At 41.4% G+C, this 25147-nt stretch overlaps 3 protein-coding genes across 6 annotated transcripts; 2 read left to right on the forward strand and 1 right to left on the reverse strand.

Moving 5' to 3' along the window:
* Positions 1-1109: 1109 nt before the first annotated feature.
* LOC135337425 (phospholipase DDHD1-like) lies at positions 1110-25130 on the reverse strand. Of its 2 annotated transcripts, none has more exons than XM_064533356.1 (15): positions 24969-25130; positions 24623-24840; positions 24234-24468; positions 23548-23678; positions 23306-23420; positions 22966-23073; positions 22518-22686; positions 22155-22267; positions 21856-21962; positions 21327-21681; positions 21144-21268; positions 20817-20975; positions 20400-20642; positions 1717-1750; positions 1110-1434 (listed from the first exon to the last, which is right to left on the reverse strand). In XM_064533356.1, exons 1-15 carry the CDS (start codon positions 25033-25035, stop codon positions 1280-1282), a joined length of 2334 nt encoding a protein of 777 aa, XP_064389426.1. In that variant the 5' UTR covers positions 25036-25130; the 3' UTR covers positions 1110-1279. The 2 variants fall into 2 exon arrangements, with proteins under 2 accessions (XP_064389426.1, XP_064389425.1); XM_064533355.1 differs by lacking the exons at positions 1110-1434; positions 1717-1750 and adding exons at positions 19352-19702; positions 20158-20191.
* Positions 2858-12009, forward strand: LOC135337424 (uncharacterized). The gene is made up of 17 exons (XM_064533354.1): positions 2858-2949; positions 3009-3065; positions 3134-3399; positions 4417-4518; positions 4573-4671; positions 4770-4880; positions 4977-5189; positions 5239-7361; positions 7482-7725; positions 7794-7868; positions 7913-8026; positions 8355-8881; positions 8993-9130; positions 9257-9443; positions 9559-9606; positions 10852-11188; positions 11735-12009. The coding sequence occupies exons 1-16, from the start codon at positions 2945-2947 to the stop codon at positions 11097-11099; spliced, it is 4557 nt and encodes a 1518-aa protein (XP_064389424.1). The 5' UTR covers positions 2858-2944; the 3' UTR covers positions 11100-11188; positions 11735-12009.
* LOC135337426 (ankyrin repeat, PH and SEC7 domain containing protein secG-like) lies at positions 13563-19355 on the forward strand. Of its 3 annotated transcripts, none has more exons than XM_064533357.1 (13): positions 13563-13672; positions 13724-13774; positions 13824-14083; positions 14445-14546; positions 14621-14722; positions 14969-15070; positions 15136-15237; positions 16425-16535; positions 16776-16883; positions 16940-16996; positions 17057-17122; positions 17208-17540; positions 19161-19355. In XM_064533357.1, exons 1-13 carry the CDS (start codon positions 13668-13670, stop codon positions 19175-19177), a joined length of 1416 nt encoding a protein of 471 aa, XP_064389427.1. In that variant the 5' UTR covers positions 13563-13667; the 3' UTR covers positions 19178-19355. The 3 variants fall into 3 exon arrangements, with proteins under 3 accessions (XP_064389427.1, XP_064389428.1, XP_064389429.1); XM_064533358.1 differs by having other exon boundaries at positions 14660-14722; XM_064533359.1 differs by having other exon boundaries at positions 13602-13672; positions 13724-13778; positions 13838-14083.
* Positions 25131-25147: the final 17 nt, after the last annotated feature.

Below are 25147 nucleotides of genomic sequence, written 5' to 3' on the forward strand. Positions count from 1 at the left end.
CGATCAGAAGCCGCTCTTGTATAAAGGCCGCACTCAAATAGTAGCCTCCCTTGCTAGCAAATGAAACATTTAGTAGCCGCTCTCAAATAGTAGCCTCCCATAAACCTCAGTGAACTTTGACTCTAGCATTTCTGCACCTGGCAGCCAAAAAAATTATTACTAGCAGCTAGCTACATGTACGTAGCTATGAGTAGCAGCTTGTTAGTGCTTCACAAAGACTTTCTCATGGCAGAGTTCAAGTTTATGCAGGTGAAAACAACTTTTGATGACAAACTAAATTATCTGGAGCTAATAAACGCCGCTCTTGAACAGTGGCCCCTCTTGAATTGTAGCCTCCTCTTCCAGCAAAATGAAACATTTAGTAGCCGCGGCTCCTGATCAAGCATATACGGTAATTTGAAGCGCATGCGCACTATCACCCCTGCAATAGGTACCAGGCCGTATTTTAATCGGCCTTGAATCGAGGCTAGGCAAACACTAGTTGTTCTCCTAACCGTTATAAAAGCGAAAACTCGGCCTGGGATCGAGGCTAGTGCAGGAAGCGCTCTGCAACAAATGAGCCCAGCCTCCTCTTTTCTCTGCACTCAAGCCCCACCCCCAGCTCAAGCTTCTCAGTAAACTGTTCTGATATGTACGGCTAGCTAGCAAGGAACAGCTTGCAGCAATGCTACAGTGCACTATCGTTCCCAAAAAGACACGTGAGTCTACTGTTTGAAACATGGCTGCAGGATAGAAACAGAAGTCAGAAGGACGAAGTTGACAAATGCTACAAGTTGAAGACATGCTTTCATGCTTGTGACAATGGACCCAGAACTGTTATAATCATTGGCTCTTAGTGTTCCTCGTAGAGACGAGAAAAGATAGGTGAACCCTAACATCAATCCAGCAAACGCTATAGAAACTGGTAGTGAAAAAACTGAACAGCCATAGCTAATTATCATGCAGCTACAGCTTTATTATCATTTCTGTGCATTCAAAAAAATTATTCTTGTACTTTATACCCTCAAACTTATAATTCACTGGGAAACTATGAGATTATGGCTCATAATTCCCTGCTAAACACACACAAGTGGGATCTAAGTGTCCCTATATGAATTTTTCAAAATTAATCAACTGGACAATTATTACAACATATATACATGTACATTGAGTATAGTGTCACACACATACGATTATAAATTATAATGAAGCTACGTATACAAACACACAAATACAAAAATTGTTCTGGACTATAAAATTGGCATTAGGCCAATACGCATGTAGTATGATGGTGTTCTAATTAAGTGTTCCTCTTGTATGAGTACAGCTGCAGGAGGACGTACTGAGCACAGTCAGTGGAGGTCCAATATCCTGTGTGGGCGGTGAGCGAGTTGATGTAACTATTCTCAGCAAAACTCTCCTTCAGCATAAAATCCAGTCGCTCACAAAGCCTCTCTGTAACAGGGGGAAATGTATACATATACTTAATTTCCTTTTTTCTGCCACATGAATTAACTAAATTTACAATCTAATGCTATCCAGTTTTTGTTTTTGTATGGTATAATTATACATGTACATACTTAATATACAGGGGTGGCCTTTCCTGAGGGACCTGTCATTGTCATTTGAGACCTGGCCTTTTGTATCACAGTTGGCCTTTCTTCAGGCGTGTTCCACACAATACAATGTACACTACTATAGTTGTAGAAAGTAAGTCAGTGTATATTATGTCCTTACCTTCTGGCTTTAGAGATTTGTCATTGTCTGCCACCTGTGTGAAAAGTGTACAGAGCAACAGGGACAAACTAGGTGATAAGTGCAGATAATTGATTGGTCAAAGCGTTCTAGAAAACTGTCCCAGAAATGTTTGTAGAGTTGATTCTTGATAGTTGAAATCGAGTGGTTGACTATATCCATTTTTGGTACTGCTAATGCTTTCACTATACATTCCATGCAATGAATTTTTTTAAATTAATCAACTGAGCATAATAACTATTATTATTACAACATATACATTGAGTAGTGTCACACGTGCACATACGATTATAATAAAGCTACGTATACACACACACAAATACAAAAATTGTTTTGGACTTTTAATGAATAGAAGGTTTGGTTAATTTGTACCTTTCATAATTATAATAGAAATTTTATACGTGGCTTAATACGTTTTGTTGTAGAGAGTAAATATTATAATAGTGGTTGGTATTGTAGTGCAGTGTTTGTTTGTCAGAGTGAACATTTTGCCTACTCTTAATTTCATGTTAGTACAACATTAATTCATGATAGCATTCCATTCACTCTCCCCCCCCTACCCCACACACACTCACACACACTCACACACACACACTGGCACACAAACACACACACACACACACACACACACTCACCCCCCCCCACACACACTCACACACACTCACACACACACACACACACACACACACACACACACACACACACACACTCACACACACACACACACGCACATGCACGCATGCACACACACACACACACACACACAGAATGAGGAGACTATCAACCGTCAATGCAACCTAACAAAACATACACAAAACACCTATAATATACTCTATATGCTGCAGATGACATATATCATTGGGCAGTGATTGTGCATTCCTTGTTGCTAGGAAACTACATGCACATCAAGACAGTGTACAACTGACAACAGTACATAATAATAGTATAATTAATGAATGAACAGTTTAGTGGACAATGCATACATGTATCTACCAAATAATAATTATGGAGTCGATCTTCTGTGGATATAGAACATGTAATTGTTTTGTATATCATTTTGCAGTCACATGTGCAATGGAATTCCCAGGGTGTGAATGGTATGTCAGTGGTGAGGGTATTGATATCAATCCAAAAATACCAGCTAGTGAATATAATCAGTAAACCCATTCTTCTCAGTCTAGCTGCAGCCAAGGTGCGGATAGTAGAGAATATGGAGTGAGTGATCATTGCTGCCACAATAATGTCACTATTGAACTGTTTAATACTCTATATAGACAACAGGCTGAGGATTGGTGGGGTAGTTCGAGGGAGGCTGTTAGATCGCAGTCCAGGTAAGTGATGCTTACTGACATTACAGTAAAACGACTATTATATATGCTGTTTTACTCTAATTAAATAGGAAGTTGTATAGTGCTGCTTATAATAGTGATGTCAGCAAAGTGAAGTCTCTACTGTCACAAGGGGTCGACCCCAACCACCCCGAGTGCTTTCCACTACACATCGCTTGTTCATTTGGTCACCTGGAGATAGTGAAGGCACTTGTTGAGGCTGGAGCAGACACTGAGAAATGGGATGATGACGGCAGGTGTCCAGTTCATTGTGCAGCCTTGTTTGATCAAAAGAAGGTGTTGGTTTACTTGATCAGGGATTGCAAGTGCAGCGCTGGTAAGTCATTAGTTTATTCACTATAGCTACGGCTATATACATGACTATGTCTACATAATACAAATCAACTGTGTGTACATTATATACCAGGGAATGAAACATTATATTATCGATCATCACATCTCACTAAAATTGGTTAGCTGCACAGAGGATTATAGTTTATACAAGGGACATGATCTGTTTTGACTTCTGTATTAATTTTGATGATAGATTATTATGTATATACAAATGTTCATTCTGCGCATTGGGTACCTAGCTTATATAGAAATAGTTGTACCATGGATATCAAGGGTGTATTGGATTTGTACTACCAGGGCAGTTGTATGTATTCCCTGCACAGGTAGCTTGTACTATGAACACGTATATTGCAATTAGAAGCTGTTATCCAACCCATTTTTACAACTGAATAGTTACTGTAGTAAACACTTTTTGATCCCTGCCGTGCATGCACTGTGCACATTTTGTGTGCATGTGCTTGCACTTGACAAACCACATACAACTTCACACCCAGTTCCAATATGGTCCGGTAGTTTTAGTGAATCTGATTGGATACTAAAGAATTGATCTTCACAATGTGATCCTATAGTGTGTCACAGTAGTGATCTATAAAAGAGTAGTTTCCTTTAAGGGTGGAGGGTGGGCTTTAGGCTGACCACAGCCAATGTACCCTAGGGTACATGAATGTACACCCTAGTAGCAGAGGAGGTATGACAGGCGCGGTGCAGCTCAGGCAATTAACACAATAATTATCCGCCCACGTCGTATGTTTTTGTTGAGAGTAATCAGAGGCTAATTGCTAGAGTTGCACCGCACCTGTCGGACCTCCTCTGCCCTAGTAGGGTACATGGGATTTGTGCCCTGGAGTATCCTGAGAGTTTCAATGGATATTCCTTAGTGTCAGAGCACATCACGGTGCAAGGCCATTAAGAGGTTAATTCCTTATAATACTATCTAGATGAACACAGTAAGTAAGAGCAATGTTAATACTTAGTGACACCATGAAACATTAATGTGTAGATACCACAGACAAGAACAACAAAACTCCACTCCACACTGCATGCTCTGGTGGTCACCTAGATGTGGTGCAGTACTTGGTGGAGGAGGCCCACTGTGACATCAGTGAGTGTATCATATTTCTTTCCTCGTAATAGACATTATGACTGTAACTTCCAGATGTATGGAACAAGTACAATACTCCACTTCACTATGCATGCTCTGGTGGTAACCAAGGTGTGGTGCAGTACTTGGTGGAGAAGGCCCACTGTGACATCAGTGAGTGTCTTTAAACCATTGTATAGCTGCATTGACTCATTGAAAGATCTCTGACACTATAATCTTACACCCATGCACTCTTGACTATATCGATACAGATGCAACTACTAAGCATGGCAGGACACCACTTAACATAGCTAAAGAGAGTCAGTACAAGGAAATCGTTGACTACCTCAAGACTCGACAAGAATCATCTCCTAGACAACTAGGCAAGTTATGCACAAACACTTACAGTATCCCATGGCAACCTAAACGTGTGTATTTCATCGTAGTACAAGATTCATAATTTCATTTCTTGTCATCAGGAAAAGATGGTGTGACAAGTGTTGGGAGTCAACCAGCTGTTCCACTCACACAAGACGAGGCTGATGCTCTGCAGAAGCTTCTCAAGAAAGCATGGGTCAACATTGGTCATCCCATTGTTGCTGGAACCACCACTCTGGAGGAAGTTCAGCAGCTGCTTACTCAGAGAGGACTGGAGGATATGGCCACCAACCTCAGGACTAAAATCAGTCAAAGTAAGCACCCTAAGTCAATGGATGTTTTTTGTTGATATAATTATTACAGTTCTTGCAGTTCAGCGAAGAAACCTGGAGATACTTGATAGTCTTATGAAGTCGACAAATTCCATCACTCTTTGTTACCTAAAGCTCTTTCTTGTTGGGCCACCGTTTGTTGGCAAGACGACCACACTCAATCGGCTGCTGAAACATTTCAAAAACATTCGTTTAGAACCTGATAAGGCAAAGCTTAGGAGTACTCTTCTTGCTAACTGTTTGCAGGTATTTGCTTTAGTGAGCACCGATGGAACCGAATGGTTGTCTTCTAAGGATCTGAAAGAAGAAGTTGCACTGTTGTTCAGGTATTTCTGTGCCAGTGATTTTGAATCTGTACAAAGTGGTGATTATGAAAACATCAGATACAAATCCACTACACCACCTAGTCCTCTTTCCAAAGAAATTGTTGAGATAAGAGAAGTGGGAGATGACACCACAGATGAACGACTAGCTCGAGTACGAGACTGTATATCACGATTACAAAATGTGATTAAGGATCAAGATCAGTCTAAAGAACTGCTTAAACGCATAGAGGATAGCACACTGCTGAACATTAACGATATAGGAGGTCAACCTGCATTCCTAGAGATGCTACCAGCCCTGAGCAATGGTCCGGCCATGTATCTAGTATTTGCTGACTTGAGCAAAGAGCTCAATAAGCCGTACAAAATTCTTTTCAGTCGAGATGACACAACCATCACTCCTTACGACGCCATGCATTCTGTTGAATCCACTGTTTCTCAGATCCTATCCTCAATTGCCAGTATTCATCGCATCTCTCAAGAACCAGCTCCGTTTAAACTTGACAGATCAACTGCTTTCGGTCAACAATTTGAGAGGCTCCAGGAAGTGCGTCCAATGGCAACACTAATAGGCACACACAAAGACAAGTTAGAGGAACCGGTGGACCAGAAAATTTCTGAATTTGATTCAGCTCTCACAAAAGTTACTTCTAATTATAAGAAAATCATTGCTAACCCTTCACCAAACCACACAATTTTTGCAGTTGATAACTTTTTAGGAACAGATGAGATGGATATAGCACCAATCCGAGGTTTTTTAAGTGACATTTTCAAGAAACAATTTCAAGATTCTTCTATTCCTATTCAACCAAATTGGCTCTGGTTTAGTTTGATACTGAGACGAGAATACTGCATTGCTCCGATGGATGATTGTGTTATCATTGCTAAAGATCTTGGCATCAAAGAAGATGAGCTGGAGCTTTGCCTTTGGTATCTTCACTATTGCACTGGAACCATAATGTATTATCCCAATATACCCGGGAAATACTTCAAAGGACATGTGATCTGCACTCCTCAAGTTGTGTTTGATAGCATTAGTGAATTTATTGTGGCTTCTCTGCGCACTATCCATGGTGATGGGGCGGTTATTGAATCAGAACGAGTTGAACTGATTAAAAAGGGACAATTTTTGATCAAATCCATTGAAAAATACTGCAAATGTCCTCAAGTGAAAGAAAAGCTGGAAGAGAGAAAGCTTATCCCAGCAAAGCAACTTGTGAAGCTCCTCGAATACGTTCACCTTCTATCACCAATAGTTCATACACAATCAGACAAGGAAGAAATTACTTACTTAATGCCAGCTGTTTTAGAGTGTGCTTCACAAGAGGAGCTGGCGAACCCACATCCACCAGACACCAACAACCCAGAACCACTCCACATCACATTCAGCTTTGGTTACGTACCAACAGGAGTCTTTTGTGGGCTCATCACTCGACTAGTTTCCCAAGGCCACTATGGAATACTCGGATTGACGTGGGAGTTGGTGGAAGATGGTGTCAAGAGAAACTGCGTCTCTTTTCTGATTGCAAAATCAAATAAGATAACGTTAATATCTCATGAAAGAAGTTACGAAATACGAGTTACTCTAAATCACGCTCATCTCTCCCTGCACGACCTTTGCACCTATGTTCTCTCAGTAGTTCTCTACACACTCAAGAGCATGTACGAGCAGCTAGTCCCACAAGTTGCGTTCCAGTGCCCATGTCCTGGTCACAGCTCAAGCACAGATAGAAATTCCTTGTGTATCCTGACAGAAGATGTATGGATTCAGTTTCTGTGTGGCAGTAATCCCATTACCTTGAGGAAGGAGCAGACAGTTTGGCTTGGAAAGGTGTGTGTACAGTTAGCGTACGTACAATTATGTGCATGTGTTCTTACTTGTTTTAATTTTGTACTGTTTGCAGCTGTGTATCAATCTTAGTCACAATAATTTTTCCCTTCATTTTAACAGACCAAGATGGTTGGTGAACAGGCTAAACTAGAGGTACTAAAGTTTGCTGATGATGGTTTCTCCTTCCACTGGACCAAAGAGGGCTCCAAACGTCAGATCAAGACTAGTGATTATCAGCCAAACACTGTGAGCTTCCTGAGTGTGAGAGAGGAGGACTTTGGTCACTACCAGTGTGAGGTGAAGGATGCAGCTGCTGGAAAAGTGCTCCTCACTCTCTACACAGCTCTCTACAAAGAGGAGACAAGTGAGTTTGCACTGTACAATTGTGTGTGCCATAATGGCAATCTTCCACTTAATTTTTTTCTGCTTCAGGTATATTCTCTACTGAAGAGTCAAGACGCAATAGTACCGAGTCCAATAAATCTATTGTGAAGACCTCATCATCAGGTTTGTACAAACTGAAACACTGTGTTCGCTGATCACTCCTATAGATGAGGGGTCCCTGTCATCAGAAAGGCTCCAATACTCAACAGATCCAGTCCAGAGAGTAGGAACTCCAATATCATCATCAGCAGGTGGTGACAGTCAAGTCCGTAATAGAAGAGGTAAAGAATAACCCCACTGCTAAATCATATGTATGTTTATGATGTTGAGATGCCATGTTAAATTTGAAGTAAAAACTGTTGTGGTCGGTATGGTGTGAAATTGGTCATTTGTCTAGACCATTGTACGTATGTTTCTCATGTGATTTTCTCCTCTTAATAATTATGAAAAGACACTGATTGTCTACATTGTGAGTTCGTTTCATGGTTGTTCCTACAGAATTGTTGCTGTAACAATGGCCTTGGGGTCTAATCTCTAGAGCTTTATTATTATTATAGTTTGAAGTCCTTCATTTCTGTGGCAGAATATAAAAATAACATAATTATATAGGTCACATTGGAGAGTCTGTTGTGGAGGTCACTAACAAATCTAAAAAGTTTAGTAATTTTGGAATTAAGATTTCTGTCCTGGAAAATTCGCTACCTGAAGGTATCGATACGTGTGTCCTACACATATCCTTTGAGTTATCCACTGACTTTGAGATTCCTGCTAACTCTGAACTAGTCAGTTCAATTTATCATGTGAAATGTGAGCCCAAAGTACAGTTTAAGAAGCCTCTCATCTTGGAAATACAACACTGTGTGAGCTTAAACTCTGGCCATGAACAAAGGCTTGTCTTTGCTCGAGCAACCGATGAGAGCAAAAAGTTTGAGATCCTGGACGGTGGTCACTTTCCTATTGGTGAACGCTATGGATCCATCCAACTCACTCGTTTTAGTTGGTTTAGTACTTTGTGTGAAGCATTAGGTTTTACAACTGAGAGGATGTACAGTGCATTGCTGTTCAGAAAGAACTTGCCCCATCACAAAATTGACATGAAATGTGTGGTATGCCAGAATCTAGCAACTCATGTAAAGGTAGGTTTCTATTTTTTCCACAGTTAGAATTTGATAGTTAAGGAAGCCTATACAATATACGCCTACCAGTGTTACACTGATATTTATGAGCTTTCATTATAATAATTACAGGTAATTAGAGAGGAGTTAGAAAAAGATAGATACACAAAAGAAATGGATCTAGATCAAATTCAATTTGAAAATGCAGTAGAGATGGAGCTGCATTCAGAGAATCCCGAGCTTTGGACTGTTACTAGGGTAACACCCACTGTGAGTTATAATTTATAGTATAGACATGCAGTAATATTAAAACAAAAGCATAGTACACTCTTGGAGGATATTATGCAACAAAACAATGGACAGGTGTGACTATTACATATGCTTGCTTAATTGTAGCTGTCCAGGCATCAGATTGATGGATACGCAACAAGAGTATTGGATTCTGATAGACGACCTGCAGTTATTCCAGCCATCCAATATAGATTTAACCTGAAGGAAAATTTTGTTTCTGAATCAGTAAACTTTCTGCTGACGAAAACCGATTTAGATGAAGAGAGCCAACACTTGACCCTACATATTTGCTGTAAGCAATTCTACTACTGGTATTACATAGAAAATAAAAATTATTTTCTTGTACATGTATACCATGCACTGTCCTGATACTTGCGTGCACAAACCTAACAACTTCTTTTCCTCAGTACCCCACACTCTGGGAAGGAGTGACTCAACGACACAGACACAGAGAGGTCAGTTCATGTGTATATAATTATAGACCATGCAATGGGTAGCTATTTGTGTACGTTCTTTAAGTGCACCTTGTTGACCCATAAAAACCTGGAAGTGAATACTAGTATGACTTGTATAATATCAGTGCAGAGTTATAAAGAGAAATATATTTGGGTTCACATCATATTAGTCTGGGGGCCGGGGCCAGACCTTTTCTCGGAGGATGGGAGGGCTTGATTTTGCCCCTGAGATATTAGATCTGGCACCCAGACTAGCATGCACTAGATATCACAGTGTAATTACACTTTATACACACAACAGACTCAAACGCTTTCTTGTACTGAGTCCAGAAAGAGTTGTTGTGGTATCCCTGTTAGGCTAGTTGCAGCCATATGTAATTGTTTGCTTTTGGGAAAATCTGTAGCTATAATTATACCACACTTATGTCACCACTAATTGGTCAACAGCTGTAGGATACATAGAAAAATTACATACAGCCCCAGTCATGCACCCGTTTTCAAGCCATGCTTGACAGTACTAAGATTCAAAGTGACGGCAAAAACATGGAAGCTGCTCTCCAACAAGATGGCTAAGTCTCCATGGGTCCATGGGCGTGGTTAGATACATTTATCTAAGAAGAGCTTGCAACTCCAGTGAGGGCGTCGAATGGTCAACGCTTGGACCAAGGAAGCTCTTGAGCATCTGTAAGAGTCGAGGTGTTGCTCAACTAGTTCTTTGACGGCTGTAAAATCCGGCATAGTCTTGTTCTTTTTGCAGTCTGCATCTGCATCGTAGATCGAATTGTTGCTAGGGGAGGTTCCTTTTGTAGAGCTGCGGTCACGCGTAGTATAAGTCAGCTATGCCACACCTTCTCGGAGAATATACACCCCATATATCCTCCTCTTAGATATACTTATATCTACATCCTAATCTAGAAAGTTGCCTTCTTGAAGGTATACGGTATTGTTTGGTGGTCTATTTGGTATACTTAAACCTTTTATAGTTAGAGATAAAACAATAGTTTGCTCATGTTGACAGTGGAGCTGGTCCCACACTGACCTTAAGCAATTATTCGGTATAGTTCATATCATTGCCCATCAATCTATATAATTATGCTCCCACTAATTTACAGCATGCATACAAAACTCTAACTGCAGTATAATTATACGTACCAATATATACCTTGCTTGCATCTGTTCTTTTTTGTCTGCATGCATTGCTGTATTCATGGTCGGTACTGGTTTCTGTTTGCTATCTCTAAATAGGACCTCTCGCTACTCAAGTCACTCTCCAAGAACTAATGAGGTGGTACCAACTGACTGACGAGCAACTCAGCCGTGAAATAGTGGACTCCCATACTCCCGTAATGGCCTTAAATTTTGATGATGTGGAACTTTATTCAACTGCAATGGGGCTACTTCCTGCTGAACAAGCCGATGTGAACAGATCATGTAGAACTCAAGCAGCAATGATGATGTGCTTGCAAATCTGGAAACAACATGATCCTTCATGAGCAACTTACAGAGCTCTATATACTGGATATCGTACTAACATTGGGGAAAGGAGACACAGCTCATCAAATTTGTCGGCAATTGATCCAACGTAAGTACATGTCGTGAGTGTTAGTACTCCTCCCCCTTTTCCACCCTCTTCTATAGAAAGCAACTGACTATAACATTTAACTGAAATCACGCCAGAGAAGCATTCTACAAAAATTCCTGCCTGCATGCATATACCGTATTTACTTGATTAAACGCCCGAGCGTATATTTCCTAGAAACATCTGCATGTAGAGGGGCGTTTAAACGAGATGGGCGCTTATTCGAAAAGGGCATTTATTGTTTTGTCTACTTCAAACTCTTGCTCATCAGCAGTTATTATGCTCTTTTTGGCTGCTGCCACAGCTCTCAGCTTAAATCTTAAGTCGTAGGAGTGGTGTTTCTCCTTCATCATAAACAATCTATGCTGCCATTGTTTCAGCTGGTTCCATGTGCTAATTCAGCTCCGCCCACAGTGCCACGCCCATACATGGGCGATTATTAAGAGGGGCGTTTATTGACAAAGACAGCTTTTACCATGGGCGTTTAATCAAGTAAATTTGGTATACATAATTATGCCGCCATAATTATTTCTACCGTACTGGTTACAGATCGTACACTGGACTGATGAACTGATTCACAGTATCAAAATGTTCAGAACACTCATTATAGCTCTATAGATTAACATTATTATGTAGACTAGTGTATGTTTTATTTTTGTTGACTAGAATAGACATCTATTTTTTGTACTGGATTTCCACTGTATTGTCATTAATTTTTTGTACAGAACATTCGATTGTTATGACGTTTATTTTAATTAGTTGACTGTAAAATAGATTTCCAGGAATAACGAGCTGGACATTATCAATTATAGCCTGCAGCTTTATTCAATCAACCTCAAGTCTGAAATAATGATCCTTAATTAAAGGTGACAACACAGCAGTAGCTAATGTTATACTGCATTCCATGCATCTTATGTGTTCTGATGAATTAATCAACAAACAGAATTATTACAACATACATTTGTACGTGTCACACACATACAATTTTATAATGAAGCTATATATACAAACTCGTACACATACAAACATTTTTCTGGAATAAATTTGAAGTAATAGTTATAAGTTACTTGGCATTAGGTCAAACAATAACTAATGAGATAATGATGCAGTGTAACATGTGGTATAGCTATCTTATATACATAGTAATAAAAGTTTACAGCGTATACATAACAAAATAATGTTTCAATGTTCTAAGGGAAAAGGTCGATTTGCGGTGGTGGTGCATGTGGTCTATTGTGCTCATTACTGAGGCCCCTTCCCAAGCTGTTCTGCGACTGATAGCCTTAAAGTTTGCAGTAGATAGGAGGACTTCTGATCCCCGGTGACATGCGCAATGTGCCCACCTAGTTCTTTGACAAATTTCATAGACTTTGGCCCCAGGAGATCTGTAGGTTCGATGGCTATTGGGGTGAAAGCAAGCGCAGGGAACCAAGGTTGGTGTATTTTGCCTCCTTAATTCCTCTTTAATTTCTGCTCCTGCAGCTACAAGTCCTGCCTTCGAGGTAGCACTTAGGGTGTAGGATGGGGCAAAGGTGTCCGATCACGTCGCATCCCACACTTCCAGGGTACCATGATGATGCCATCTGGGCGCTTCCCATCCGACTGCTGTAGGCCTCCTTATGCACGATATCGTTCCAAGCCGCATGGCGATGGTGACGACTTTCACTACTATACAGCAGCTGAGCCCATGTGTGCCCAAACTGTCCACTCCATGCAGCTCCACAATGATGACAGGAATGGGGTCTGCATAGAGCCTGAGGGGCACCAAAACGCAGGCCAACAGCGACTCTGATGGTGTTGTCGTTCATGCGTAGGAAATGGGCAGGACATCAAGCCAGGCACTAGACTCCTTCGCTCTAGAAGCTAGCAAACGAGCATGAGCTCTGGGATCTGGTGCATCTATACCAGAAGCCCTTCTGATGGTGTCCCATGATTTCTGTCTGCACTTATCCACACCTTCTGGTGGGGCATTGCTGAATTCAGTGAACACTTGCAAACTAAATGCATATCTACCAAACATATATACTTGGAGTCAACGTCATTATTATAGTCTCACAAGCCAGCCGTTTCATCCCAGAGGTAACACTACTTTTGGGTCTGGTTCCGCGGCGCGAGACTACGTCATTATGATGTTAACATAACCTCACAATATATAGGTGTGGCCTGGGGACAGGCCACACCCATCTAAACAGCACAGTTTCTGGCCTGGACTTGTGGTCAATACTAACGTCATAGCCCAAGACCCCCCCCTAACGTCATAATGACCTAAAAGTAGAGTTGGAAGTGCCCCTTATAATTATCTTATGTTTTTGTGGGCAGCCATTCTATGTTGTCACATGTGTAATGGAATTCCCCTTACACACAATAGAGGGTGTGTCTGGCATGTCTGTGGTGAGGGTATTCATATCATTCCAAGAATAACAAGCTAGTGATTGAGCCCATTTTTCTCTAGCTAGCTGCAGTCAAGGTGCTAGTGGAGAATATGGAGTGAGTGATGTGATTACTATACCACATTATTATTAAACTGTTACTCTATAGACAACACCGTGACGCTGAGCACTTGAAGGAGGATGTTAAATTGCAATCCCAGTAAGTGATGATTATTTCTAATTATGGCTATGTAAACTGTTACTGTAAGGAAATTGGATAAAGCTGCAAGAAATGGTAATGTCAGCGAAGTGAAGTCCTTGCTGGCACGTGGGGTCAACCCCAACCACCCCGGATGCTCTCCATTACACAGTGCTTGTAAGATTGGTCACATGGAGATGGTTAAGGCACTTGTTGAGGCTGGAGCAGACACTGAGTTGGCCATGGACAGGTATCCAGTTCATTGGGCAGCCTTGAGGGGTCATAAGGAGGTGTTGGTTTACTTGATCAGGGATTGCAAGTGCAACGCTAGTGAGTCATTATATAGTTCATTCACTAGCCACTGCTACATGAATATTGTGTCTACATAACATTATTGTTGTACGTTTTACCATGCAGGAATAGGAATCTACATTATTTTTATAGTTATTGATAATTACATCTCCGGCACTAAAATTAGTTAGCTGCAGGGTGCATGGATTGTATATATACGGGCCAAGGCAGTTTGACCCCTGTATATTTCATGATGGGTTGATATGTACACAAGCTGTTCATTTGGCGTGCCTTGAGCACGTGGCTTAGGGATGGCCATTTAGAAAGGTTCTTCTTACTCTTATAGATGGACACAGTAAATATAAAGAGCAATGTTAGTGACACCAACATTCATGTGTAGATACCAGGGACAATGACGATGATACTCTACTCCACATGGCATGCCTTGGTGGTCACCTAGATGTGGTGCAGTACTTGGTGGAGGAGGCCCACTGTGACATCAGTGAGTATATCATATCTGTCTCCGTATATCATACAATAACTATGATAAACATTATATGACTGTATAACTTTCAGATGTAAAAAACAAAAACAATTCTTCTCCACTCCACAAAGCATGCATTCGTGGTCACCAAGGTGTGGTACAGTACTTGGTGGGGAAGACCAACTGTGACATCAGTGAGTTTGTCATTTTCTGTCCTGGTATTACCGTATAGCGGGCTATTTTCGAGACACAAAATTTTTGCGGATAAAGTATTTTGAGGATTTTATTTTCGAAGGGAGCGGTTTAAATGACCACACCCCTACAGCAAACCAATTTTTCAAGGCACTAAATTTTCGTGTTTCTGGGTCATCCTCGAAAACCTCGAAAATAACCAACTATATACGATATATACAAATGTAACTATGACTGTAACTTTTCAGATGTACGGAACAATAAGAACGATACTCCACTCCACTATGCATGCTCTGGTGGTCACCAAAATATGGTGCAATACTTGGTGGAGGAGGCCCACTGTGACATCAGTGAGTCATATCTGTCCGTGTATCATGTAAATGTAATTAACATTATGCATGGTTGTAACTTTCAGATGTAAGGAACAATGAAAACGATACTCCACTCCACAATGCATGCCTTGGTGGTCATCAAGGAGTGGTGCAGTACTTGGTGGAGAAGGCCAACTGTGACATCAGTGAGTGTATTTAAAGCAGTGTAACTAAGCCTACATTGATTTGAAAGCCCTTAATAATTCTGCATAATGCAAGGAGCCCTGTGCCAAATATATACCACACTTGGGGTTTGTATCATATCAACTTAACTACTATAAACTCCACATTCCTCATAAACCTCCCAGGCCCTTGCCTTGAGAACACATACTACACAGCCTAGACACTAGTTGGCTAGACGGGGACGAGTTTCAAACGTGCATTGCGTACTAGTTATGAATACCATAACATTAGCCGCGCCTCTAACTGAAATGCATTACATAAAGCAGTCTGCAATCTAATTGGTGCTTGCGGCAGAATGAATGCTTGATGGTTTGAAACCCGTCCTCCTGTTGGGAGGCGGGCTACGCCTATCTACTAGTTGGCAAGGGCAAAACAGATGGGTGGGGCTTGCTAAGCACCAGGAGAAAAGGTGAGGCTCACTGCTTGGACATGGACAAGTTAGTGCGTATAGAGCTATAGAAGCTTAGCCTTGTTCCCAGGCCTTACTTTTTCTTGCTGTTGTCACTGTTCATCCATAAACATAAGAAAGACATAGTGAGGCAGCAAAGAAAGAAATGGGCGTACAGTTAAGAAAAAGTAAGGCCTGGTTTGGGAAATCGCGTGATCCACAAGGATTTTTATGAACGTGGGCGATATGTAGCCCACAATCGTGACGTAAGGTATTCTCCCACGCATTCGGAGTAAGACTGTACTGTACTGCACTGAGACAACCACCAAGCTGTGCTGCAAGTCAGATCAGAGAACCAGCGTGGCCAGCTCTGGTGGCAGTAGCTACCTGCTATATGATAATGATGACTAAGCTATTCTACTATAGCATGTAGAAAGACACAAGAAAGGTAATAGTGATAGAATCTAAACACACAATCTAGACTAGTAGATCATCTAGCTAAGCCTAAGGTATAGCTAGCTATAGTGCCCCTTCTACCACCCTTCTACCCTCACACGACTTCCAACTTTACGTCTATTTCTTTCTTTATTCCTTCAATTAATACCGTATTTTATCTTATTGAACGAATAATACAGTATTTTATCTTATTGAACGATTGTGATAAAGAACAGTGTGTAGAGGCTAATAGAAGCTTAGCACTGGCTACAAGCTATACCACAAGCTTTTCAATAGTTTTAAACTATGCACTCCCATTGATTACAGATGCAACTAATAAGTGTGACGAGACACCCCTTGGCATAGCTGAACTGAGAGATTACAAGTATATTGTTGACTACCTCAAGACTAGACAAGAATCATTTCCTGGACAACCAGGCAAGTTATGAGAACATTCCACCAGACAGTATCCCATGGCAACTTAAACGTGTGCATTTCAACTTAGCAAACACTTCATAAGCTTTAGACATGTTATATTCATTTCTGGTATAAGATTACATTTATTATTATATTACTTACATTCAGGAAGTTTACTGCCATAAATTCTGATGTAGTGGACACTGAATATATAGCTTTAACTATTCTACAAACACTGTTGTTAACTGATCACTCCTATAGATGAGGGGTCCCTGTCATCAGAAAGGCTCCAATACTCAGCAGATCCAGTCCAGAGATCTACAATATCATCATCAGCAGGTGGAGACAGCCAGGTCCATACTCAAAGAGGTAAAGTAATTAACACTGCTGGATCAGATGCTTAAATAATATTGTGTACTATACAGGGAGTACATGCAGGAAGCGTAAAAACACCGAATTTATTGTGAAAACACCATCACCAGGTTTGTTTGCTTGTAACTGTTACACACTGTTTTTAACTGAAAATGCACTGTCTCCTATAGAGGAGTCAAGGAAAAGGCGCAAGTGCACAGCTTCAGCTAGTGACAAAGTCATTACTACTCAAAGAGGTAAATTACTGCTGAATCAAATAACTAGATGATTTGTATGTATAATTGTTGACGCCACTAATCAATGCTCATTTCCCCTCTACAGTACCACCTGCTAATCGAGTCGCTCTCCAAGAACTAATGAGGCGATACAATCTGACTGATGAGCAAGTCAACAGTGAAATAGTGGATTCTGATATTCCTGAAATGGCCTTATGTTTTGATGATGTGGACATGTATTCAACTGCAATGGGACTAGCTATTGCTGAACAAGCCGATGTGAAAGAATCACGTGGAAATCAAGCAGCAATGATGAAGTGCTTGAAAATCTGGAAGGGACATAATCCTTCACGAGCAACTTACAGAGCTCTACTGGGTATCGCACTAAGATTGGGGAAAGGAAACACAGCTGATCAAGTCTGTCAGCAATTGACCCAACGTAAGTACATGTGTATCAGTGCCCCCCCCCATCTAGAAGGCATAATTACGATAATTGGACTGAATTCACACGATACAAAAGTGCCTCCTGTGTATGTACAGTGCATCCAGCTTAGAGAGTAGATTACCACAAATGTGTGAGTGGCTGTACTTAAACGTTGATACCTTTTGATTGGAACCTTTTTAAGAAATGGTGCTGATACCATTGTGTAGGTGAATGAATAAGCTACAACATATCCCAAAAATGTCCATGAAAACATGAGGTGGTGGGTTTGGGGGGATTAATAAGAACAACAGTAAATTGTTGTAGTGGGTAATCGGTTAGAGTAATAAAACACTAACCTTAAACAGCTAAGGTCTCAGACTTCATAAGATAATTGTTGAATGGTTTAGGTGTCCTGGCTATCCTTCATGAGTCTTATATATGTTCACAGTGCCTATAATTCATGATTTACTGGTTTTCAGGTGTACTTTTGGTTAGAGTAATAACTTCTGAAAAATTAATAGCTTAGCTTTCAAATTTCTCTAATAAGTTTACAGATTAAATTGGCTACATTTTGATACCAAGAACATCCTCTATGCTTATTCCATTGCTGAGATAACACTGAAAAACTACAAATTTTACTACTTTCTACTGTTTTGATGATATCAACAGCTGCAAACCAATGACGCTCTAATCAACCACATAAGTGGGCACACAATAACTGTACGGCATACAATAACTGTACGCCCACTCTTTATTAAGCTTGTGGTTGATTAAAGCGTCATTGGTTTGTGGTTAGCAGATGTCAAGAGGTTATACCATAGCAAAGGTACTCGAGCAGCCATGTTGAAGTGTTTGAAAATTTGGAAACAACATAATTCTTCACGAGCAACTTACCGAGCTCTACTGGATATCTAGCCTCGATTCCAGGCCGCTAAGAGAGGGCCTGGTATCGACTGTTTGCGCATGCGCCACCTATTACCCAGAAAGTGGGTAATTCGGATACCATTGTATTTTGCTCAGTAAAACAATGACGTCACAACGAACGGAAGTGGATTGAAGAAAGTGGATAGAAGTGTGATTGTAGCCCGTGTGATAGCATTCTAATAGCTACCCTTAGCCTACTATGTTAACAAAGGACTCACAGCCTGCAACAGTGTGGACCTCTGAACGGAGGGGAAGGCTGACAATAGCCTACATGTATATGGATAGGCCACGCCCATCTGACACTAACCTTGGTGAAAGTCGACTCTATCAGAAAGAAATTGCTGCTGTAACCAATACAGCTCTGTATCTAGCTAGCTAGCTATATAGCTCTGTGTCTGACTTTATGAAGTTTGTCTGTATAATTTATGTTATTCAGGATATAATTCGGGTAAAATTCAGTTTAATGGGAAACATTACGGGAATATTATCCAATAATTTTGCGCATGCGCAAGCAGTCAGTAGCAGGCCTAATTGTTTAGGCCTTGAGAAGGAGGCTACTGGATATCGTACTAAATTTGGGGAAATGAGAAACAGCTGATAAAATCTGTCAGCAATTGGCCCAATGTAAATACATGTGTATCAGTGCCCCTCCCCCTTTTAACAATAATGTGCCTCCATGTATGTACATACCATCTACTTTTTCTGTTACAGATCGTACACTGGACTGATGAACTGCATGGTACTTGGTTACACTGTGTCGAACTGTACAGAACACTCATATTACGATATTGACATAATTATGTAATGTGTTGCATTTTAGTTGACTGCATGTAAAATAGATAATTATCCATTTTGGTACGCTAATGCTATTCACTACATTCCATGCATCTTATGTGTTCCTATGAATTTTGTCCAATTGAACATAATAGTATAGTGTCACACACATGCGATCATAATAATTATAATGAAGCTACGTATAAATAATACGCACACAAACTGGTACACACACAAATACAAAAATTTGTTCTGGACTATAAAAATTGGCATTAGGCCAATACTAATGAGATACGCATGTATATGATGGTGTACATGTTCTAATTAAGTGTCCCTCTTGTACGAGTACAGCTGCAGGAGGACGTACTGAGCACAGTCAGTGGAGGTCCAATATCCTGTGTGGGCAGTGAGCGAGTTGATGTAACTATTCTCAGCAAAACTCTCCTTCAACATAAAATCCAGTCGCTCACGAAGCCTCTCTGTAACAGGGGAAAATGTATAAATACTTAATTTCCTTTTTTCTGCCACAGGAATTAACTATCCAATGCTACACTGTTTTTTGGATAGTATATACATGTACATGTACATACCGTATAGCGTGTAATTTTCGTGGGGCAAAATATTCGTGGTTTTCGTGGTTGGAGGTCTGACCACGAATATTTTACCCACAAATGAAGCGACCTTGCCTACCTTTACCTGTAGTGCAAACTGCAACAATGAAAATATTACCCACGAAATGTCTCAATATTGCTGAACCACGAATATTTTGTCCCCCGAAAATACCCGCTATACGGTACTTAATATACAGAGGTGGCCTTTGTTGAGGGACCTGTAACTTTGTATCACAGTTGGCCTATCTTCTGACGTGTTCCACACAATACAATGTACACTACTATGGGTTTGTAGAAAGTAAGTCAATGTATTATGTCCTTACCTTCTGGCTTTAGTGATTTGTCATTGTCTGCCACCTGTGTGAAAAGTGTACGGTGGGTGACTAAGCTTTCAGAAAATCATAAAATCATTGAATTTGGATCATCAGAACTAGGGAACCCTAAAGCGTTAAATGGAACTTAGCTTTAAACGGCCGGTCCTAACGTTAATGATTCCAGACCAAATGGAAAGAGAAAAACGGGCTGGAATTGAGGCCATCCCCACCCCACCCCCTGATGATATTACCTTGTCAATGGACTTGGCTCTAGCCGGCTCAGGAGATGATCTCATAGTTTTAGAGGCAGTGTTACTAGCAAACAGAGCGAGAGAACTGAACCACGACTTCCCCTGACTCGTCTGCAGCTGTGGTTTGGCCCTCGTACCTTCGGCATGGTCTATTGCATCTTTCGAGATCTTACTCCCACTGTCAATACGAACTGGTTTTATTTGAGCATAGATAGGATTAATGAGCGGCTCAAGACGATAGGCCTGTATGTGAAGGGGGTGGAGTGTGTGTGTGTGTGTGTGGGGGGGGGGGGTGGGTTATGATAAATACTAATAAATACTAATAAATAACACATAAAATATCATAGGAGTTGAAACAGTTTCTTCAATAATTAACTACCCCCACCTCACACACTCTTCACACACGCCCACTCTCACCACTGGATCTGAGGGGTGGTGTACGTTGTGGATACGGTTGCACACGCAGGACGGCAACAGACTCTCGGCACTCATGTGGCTTCTCCGGATGAGGTGTTCGTGCTCTCGCATCATCAGAAACACGGCCAGCGGAGAACCCAGTGCAAAGAAATGGTCAACCTGAGGGGGGGTGGGGTAGGTGGGTGTGGTCAACACTGGTGAAACAGAAAACATTATTTTACATAACGTACCAAAAAACAATTTCTTTATTATATCTATAAAAAAAATATGGTCTGCCCCAAGGCAGTCACTAAACATACAGGCTTCACTGTAATCCCAAAGACTCACATAAAAGTTGAGTCCCTGTGGCCCCTTCCTCTCTCCTAGCCGGGTCTCCAGCTCAGTCACCCGTGACCGCAGCTTCTCCAGCTCCAGTCTAGCAGCATAGTCGTCACTCACAGAATAGGTGGAGTCTGATTTGGAAAAAACACAATTCATTTATTATGCAACTACATGAATATGGCTCAGTACCTGGTTCCTCTGTGTATGCTGGGGGTGGTGAGGCCCTGACCTTTGTGAAAGCCACGCCCCCTGATCCACCGACAAGCTTGACATCTGTATTAGCAGGTCTGTCACGAGAAGCTCCTTTTGAAGGAATTCCCTGCGTTGCATCCGGTACCGAGGGGGTAAATCCCCCTGCTGGCGATGATTGGTAGTGGGGTATTCCCCTAGCCTCGCATGTCTCCAACAGGAGGTCATACGATATGACACTTCCGAGGGAGTGGCCTAGGATGGAGACCGTGCCCCCCTCAGCCAGGAACGTGGGGTGGCGCTTAATGAACTCTGCATACTGCTTGTGGAGAGCAAACCTGAGGCCATCGCGAATCTGTAATTAAATGGGGTCTAGCTGTCATAGATTACACATAAAAACAGAATTGAGATTTTTATAAAGGGACAATACTTCAAAGGAGTCTATGCAGATTACTAGTTTGAATGTCTCAAATCATTACTCAATCAGTAAAGCAAAAAAATGACTATACAAAGTGATGATTTAACTCACTTCTGGACCGAACTTTGGACTCATGTAGTAAAGCACGTCCAACACGGAGTCATTGAACATTGAGCGCAGCTTCATTACTCCGTGGGGGGTAATGTCGTTAAGAACCCCTACAGGGGGCAATACAATTAAATGGACAATACCATACGTTATGGACTAACTTAGTACTGAAAGTTTAAGATCTCCCTTAGAGCTAAAAAAATATACATTTTATTAGCGAAATACGACCTTCCAAACTCAAGTTATGGCCACTCACAGTTAGCTGGCACATTTTGAAGGCCAATTAATATTGACCTCTGTACCTTTATCTAGTGATAGCCAGGTCCGCCACTCTACAGGGATGAACTCTGCCCTCCGAGATGTCCACTTGTCATCAAACTGTTTCTTGGCAATCTGAGAACACGTCTGACGAAAACTGCAGGAGAGAAGAAAAGCAATTACATTATTATTATGAATACCAGTGATAATACGTATTACCCTCGAGGGCATTACGTTGCTCCAATGCCATTGGAATGTTGCACGAGGGCACACGCAATAATCCACACTCCATAATTATGAGGAGAATATATTTTGTGGTAAAGAGAAATTGAGGATTGAAACTGCCACCACTTTGAAAATTCTAGGCACATTTAAATTCGAAAAAATATTTATTTTAAATTTCTCACTCCGTGGCACTCTTGTTGATGCAGCTCATGTCCATGCTCTGTCCGATACCATGTACTACAAACACCACGTGGCCGATGGGGGGCAACATGTCGTCGTTTGTAGCCTCCTCCTTGTACCCTCGTACCAGCTTGGTACACCCGTACTTGCCACCCTTGCCAAGTTTAGTACCTGAGGGAGACGAAGACACCAATTAAATTGATGTATGTCAGAATGTCCAAGTCTACAACTTAATCTAGACAAGCTATATGTACGTATCTTTGACTATATCCATTATTTTAGTTTGGAGCAACCATTTTCTAAACTAAAAGATGCATTCTGTAGCTCAAGGAGAGGTCAATCACATGACATGTTTAGATCGGATCTGAGGCCAGTTAAAATACACCGATTCTGACCAAAACAAAGCTATAGCCTTACACTTTTTTCTGCACTTCGGGATTATTGACTCACCAACAATATTCCACAGTTGAGTTGATATCTCTTTCTTAAGTTTTCTGATTTCCCCGGTCCCCATCCACATGACCTCGTACTTATCCAGAGCCAGACGATGGAGCACCTCTATGTGGGTGGGGGGTTGTTAATACGTGTGTGGGGGATGGGGTGGGGTCGTTAGTACGTGTGTGTGGGTAGGGGTTGTTAGTACGTGTGGGGGGTGGGGGGTCGTTAGTATGTGTATGTGTGGGGGGGATGGGGGTTGTTAGTTATGTGTAAGAGAATGTCAAAGTTTCGAGTATTTGAAATGAGTATGTTAGCCAGTGATGATTAAGACAATGCACAGTACTACACGTACCTTCTTCAGGTTGTTTGGTAGGCTTGGCTGGCCCGTCAGTCTGAGAGGCGGGGCCGACCTTTGAACCCACACTAACAGTTTCCGCCCACTGTACAAGATCCTCAGCAGACTTTACCTAACAAGACAAAGAACATACAAAATCACAAACCTGGAGAAAAATATTCCAGTTATTTTACTTCACAATTGCACAAACCCCTCTTTAATTAGAAATGAAATATCAAAGTTCTAATTAACTGTTTCACCTTCTCCCTCCACTGTCTGTCCATGTGGGCGTTCTCAATCAGCTGATGCTCTGCCTCGGGCACTGGATACCACTTCTTGTCACCACTGACCTCGAACCAGCATCCTCTCAACACTGGCCACTCCTCCATCTCTGTACGAGACAAATAATTATCGGCGATAGATTTAATATGGCATTAAATACAGTTAGGAGTTCATTTTAAGTCCAACTACGGCAGTTGTATAGTACAATTAAACCACATTACGGCCCTTTTATGAAGTCCTGATATAGTGTATCTACGACTACCATTTTTGGGGAGCAGAATAGGCTAAAAAAAAAAAAAAAACCCATCCCAATTTTTCTACCTAAGAAGGTGAGAATTTCAACTTTCAAACTACCCATCTATCTGGTGTGAACTCTCCTAAGGTGGAATGTGTATCCATGTGTTATGAGGAGTACAATAATGCCAGCAATCAGGAACATTCCCAACACTTTTAGTAATAGGTTTTCCAGTGTCATTCTTTTTTAAGAATTTTACAATCAATTTTTGGTGCAGAAAATTAATGAATATACCGTGTGAAAATTTTTGTGTATAAACTTCCCAATTAAAAAACCTATTGCAGTAGAGACAATTTTCATATGATGCTCTACAATACGAAAAATACGAAAATAACCCGCGAAACAGATTGTACTCTGACCTTTGCTCACCTGACCAGTAGATGTGTCGACACATTCTCTCGAGTATATTCACCTCGTATAGATCCCCCATAACCTGCACTAGGCCAGCCCTCTCTGAGGTTAGATCACCTCCTACACACTTAGAGTAGCTTTGTTCAAGAGATAGAGAATCAGGGCCGGAAAATGGCAGCCAGAACTTGCCAGGCTCTTGATAGAACCAGCGGACTTGTTCGAGAGTGAGTGGGAGTGGTGTAGGAACCGTGGCCTGTGAGGGTGTGTGTGTGGGTGGTGTGTGTGTGTGTGTGTGTGTGTGAAGTGTGGAGGTGTGTATGTAATCATAACTTTTTTAGCTCTCAAAAATGCTTTTACACAAAACACACAAAATGATTATAATCTACAATTTTTTGTTGTAAACTCACTGATGCAGTTGGACCGGTTTCCTGACTACGCCCAAACTCTTCCCCGCCCCCTCCATCAGTGGGTGTGGCCACGACTCCGGGTATGTCCAGTCTGTCATCGTTAAGGACAGCGTCTATTGCTCGAGCTGGTATGAGCTGAGACCTGGGAGGTGGTGGTCTGGGAGGCCTCTTAGGCTTAGGGGACTCGGCTAGAGCTGTCAATATGTCATCGTCACCCTCTGTGTGTGTGCGTGGGTGGTGGGTGGTGTGTGTGCGTGGGTGGTGTGTGTGTGTGTGTGTACTAGATAATTTAATACGATAATCCGAATAGACTCTAGTTTGTGTGTGTGTGTGTATATGTGCTTACCCAGTGTTGATAGGTCAGGGTACAGGGAGCCAGCCTCGGGTCCAGGTTCATTAACTTGGTTTGCCATCTTTTAACTTTACGGCAGAGCTAGCTAGGATCCTAGGCCTAGGATCTAGGAGCAGCTTTTGTTTTATGACGACTCGACTGGAACCAAAATGGTAAAGAGCGTTAATCCCACA

Source organism: Halichondria panicea, chromosome 6 (genome assembly GCF_963675165.1).
Source record: "Halichondria panicea chromosome 6, odHalPani1.1, whole genome shotgun sequence".
Classification (NCBI taxonomy): Eukaryota; Metazoa; Porifera; class Demospongiae; order Suberitida; family Halichondriidae; genus Halichondria; species Halichondria panicea.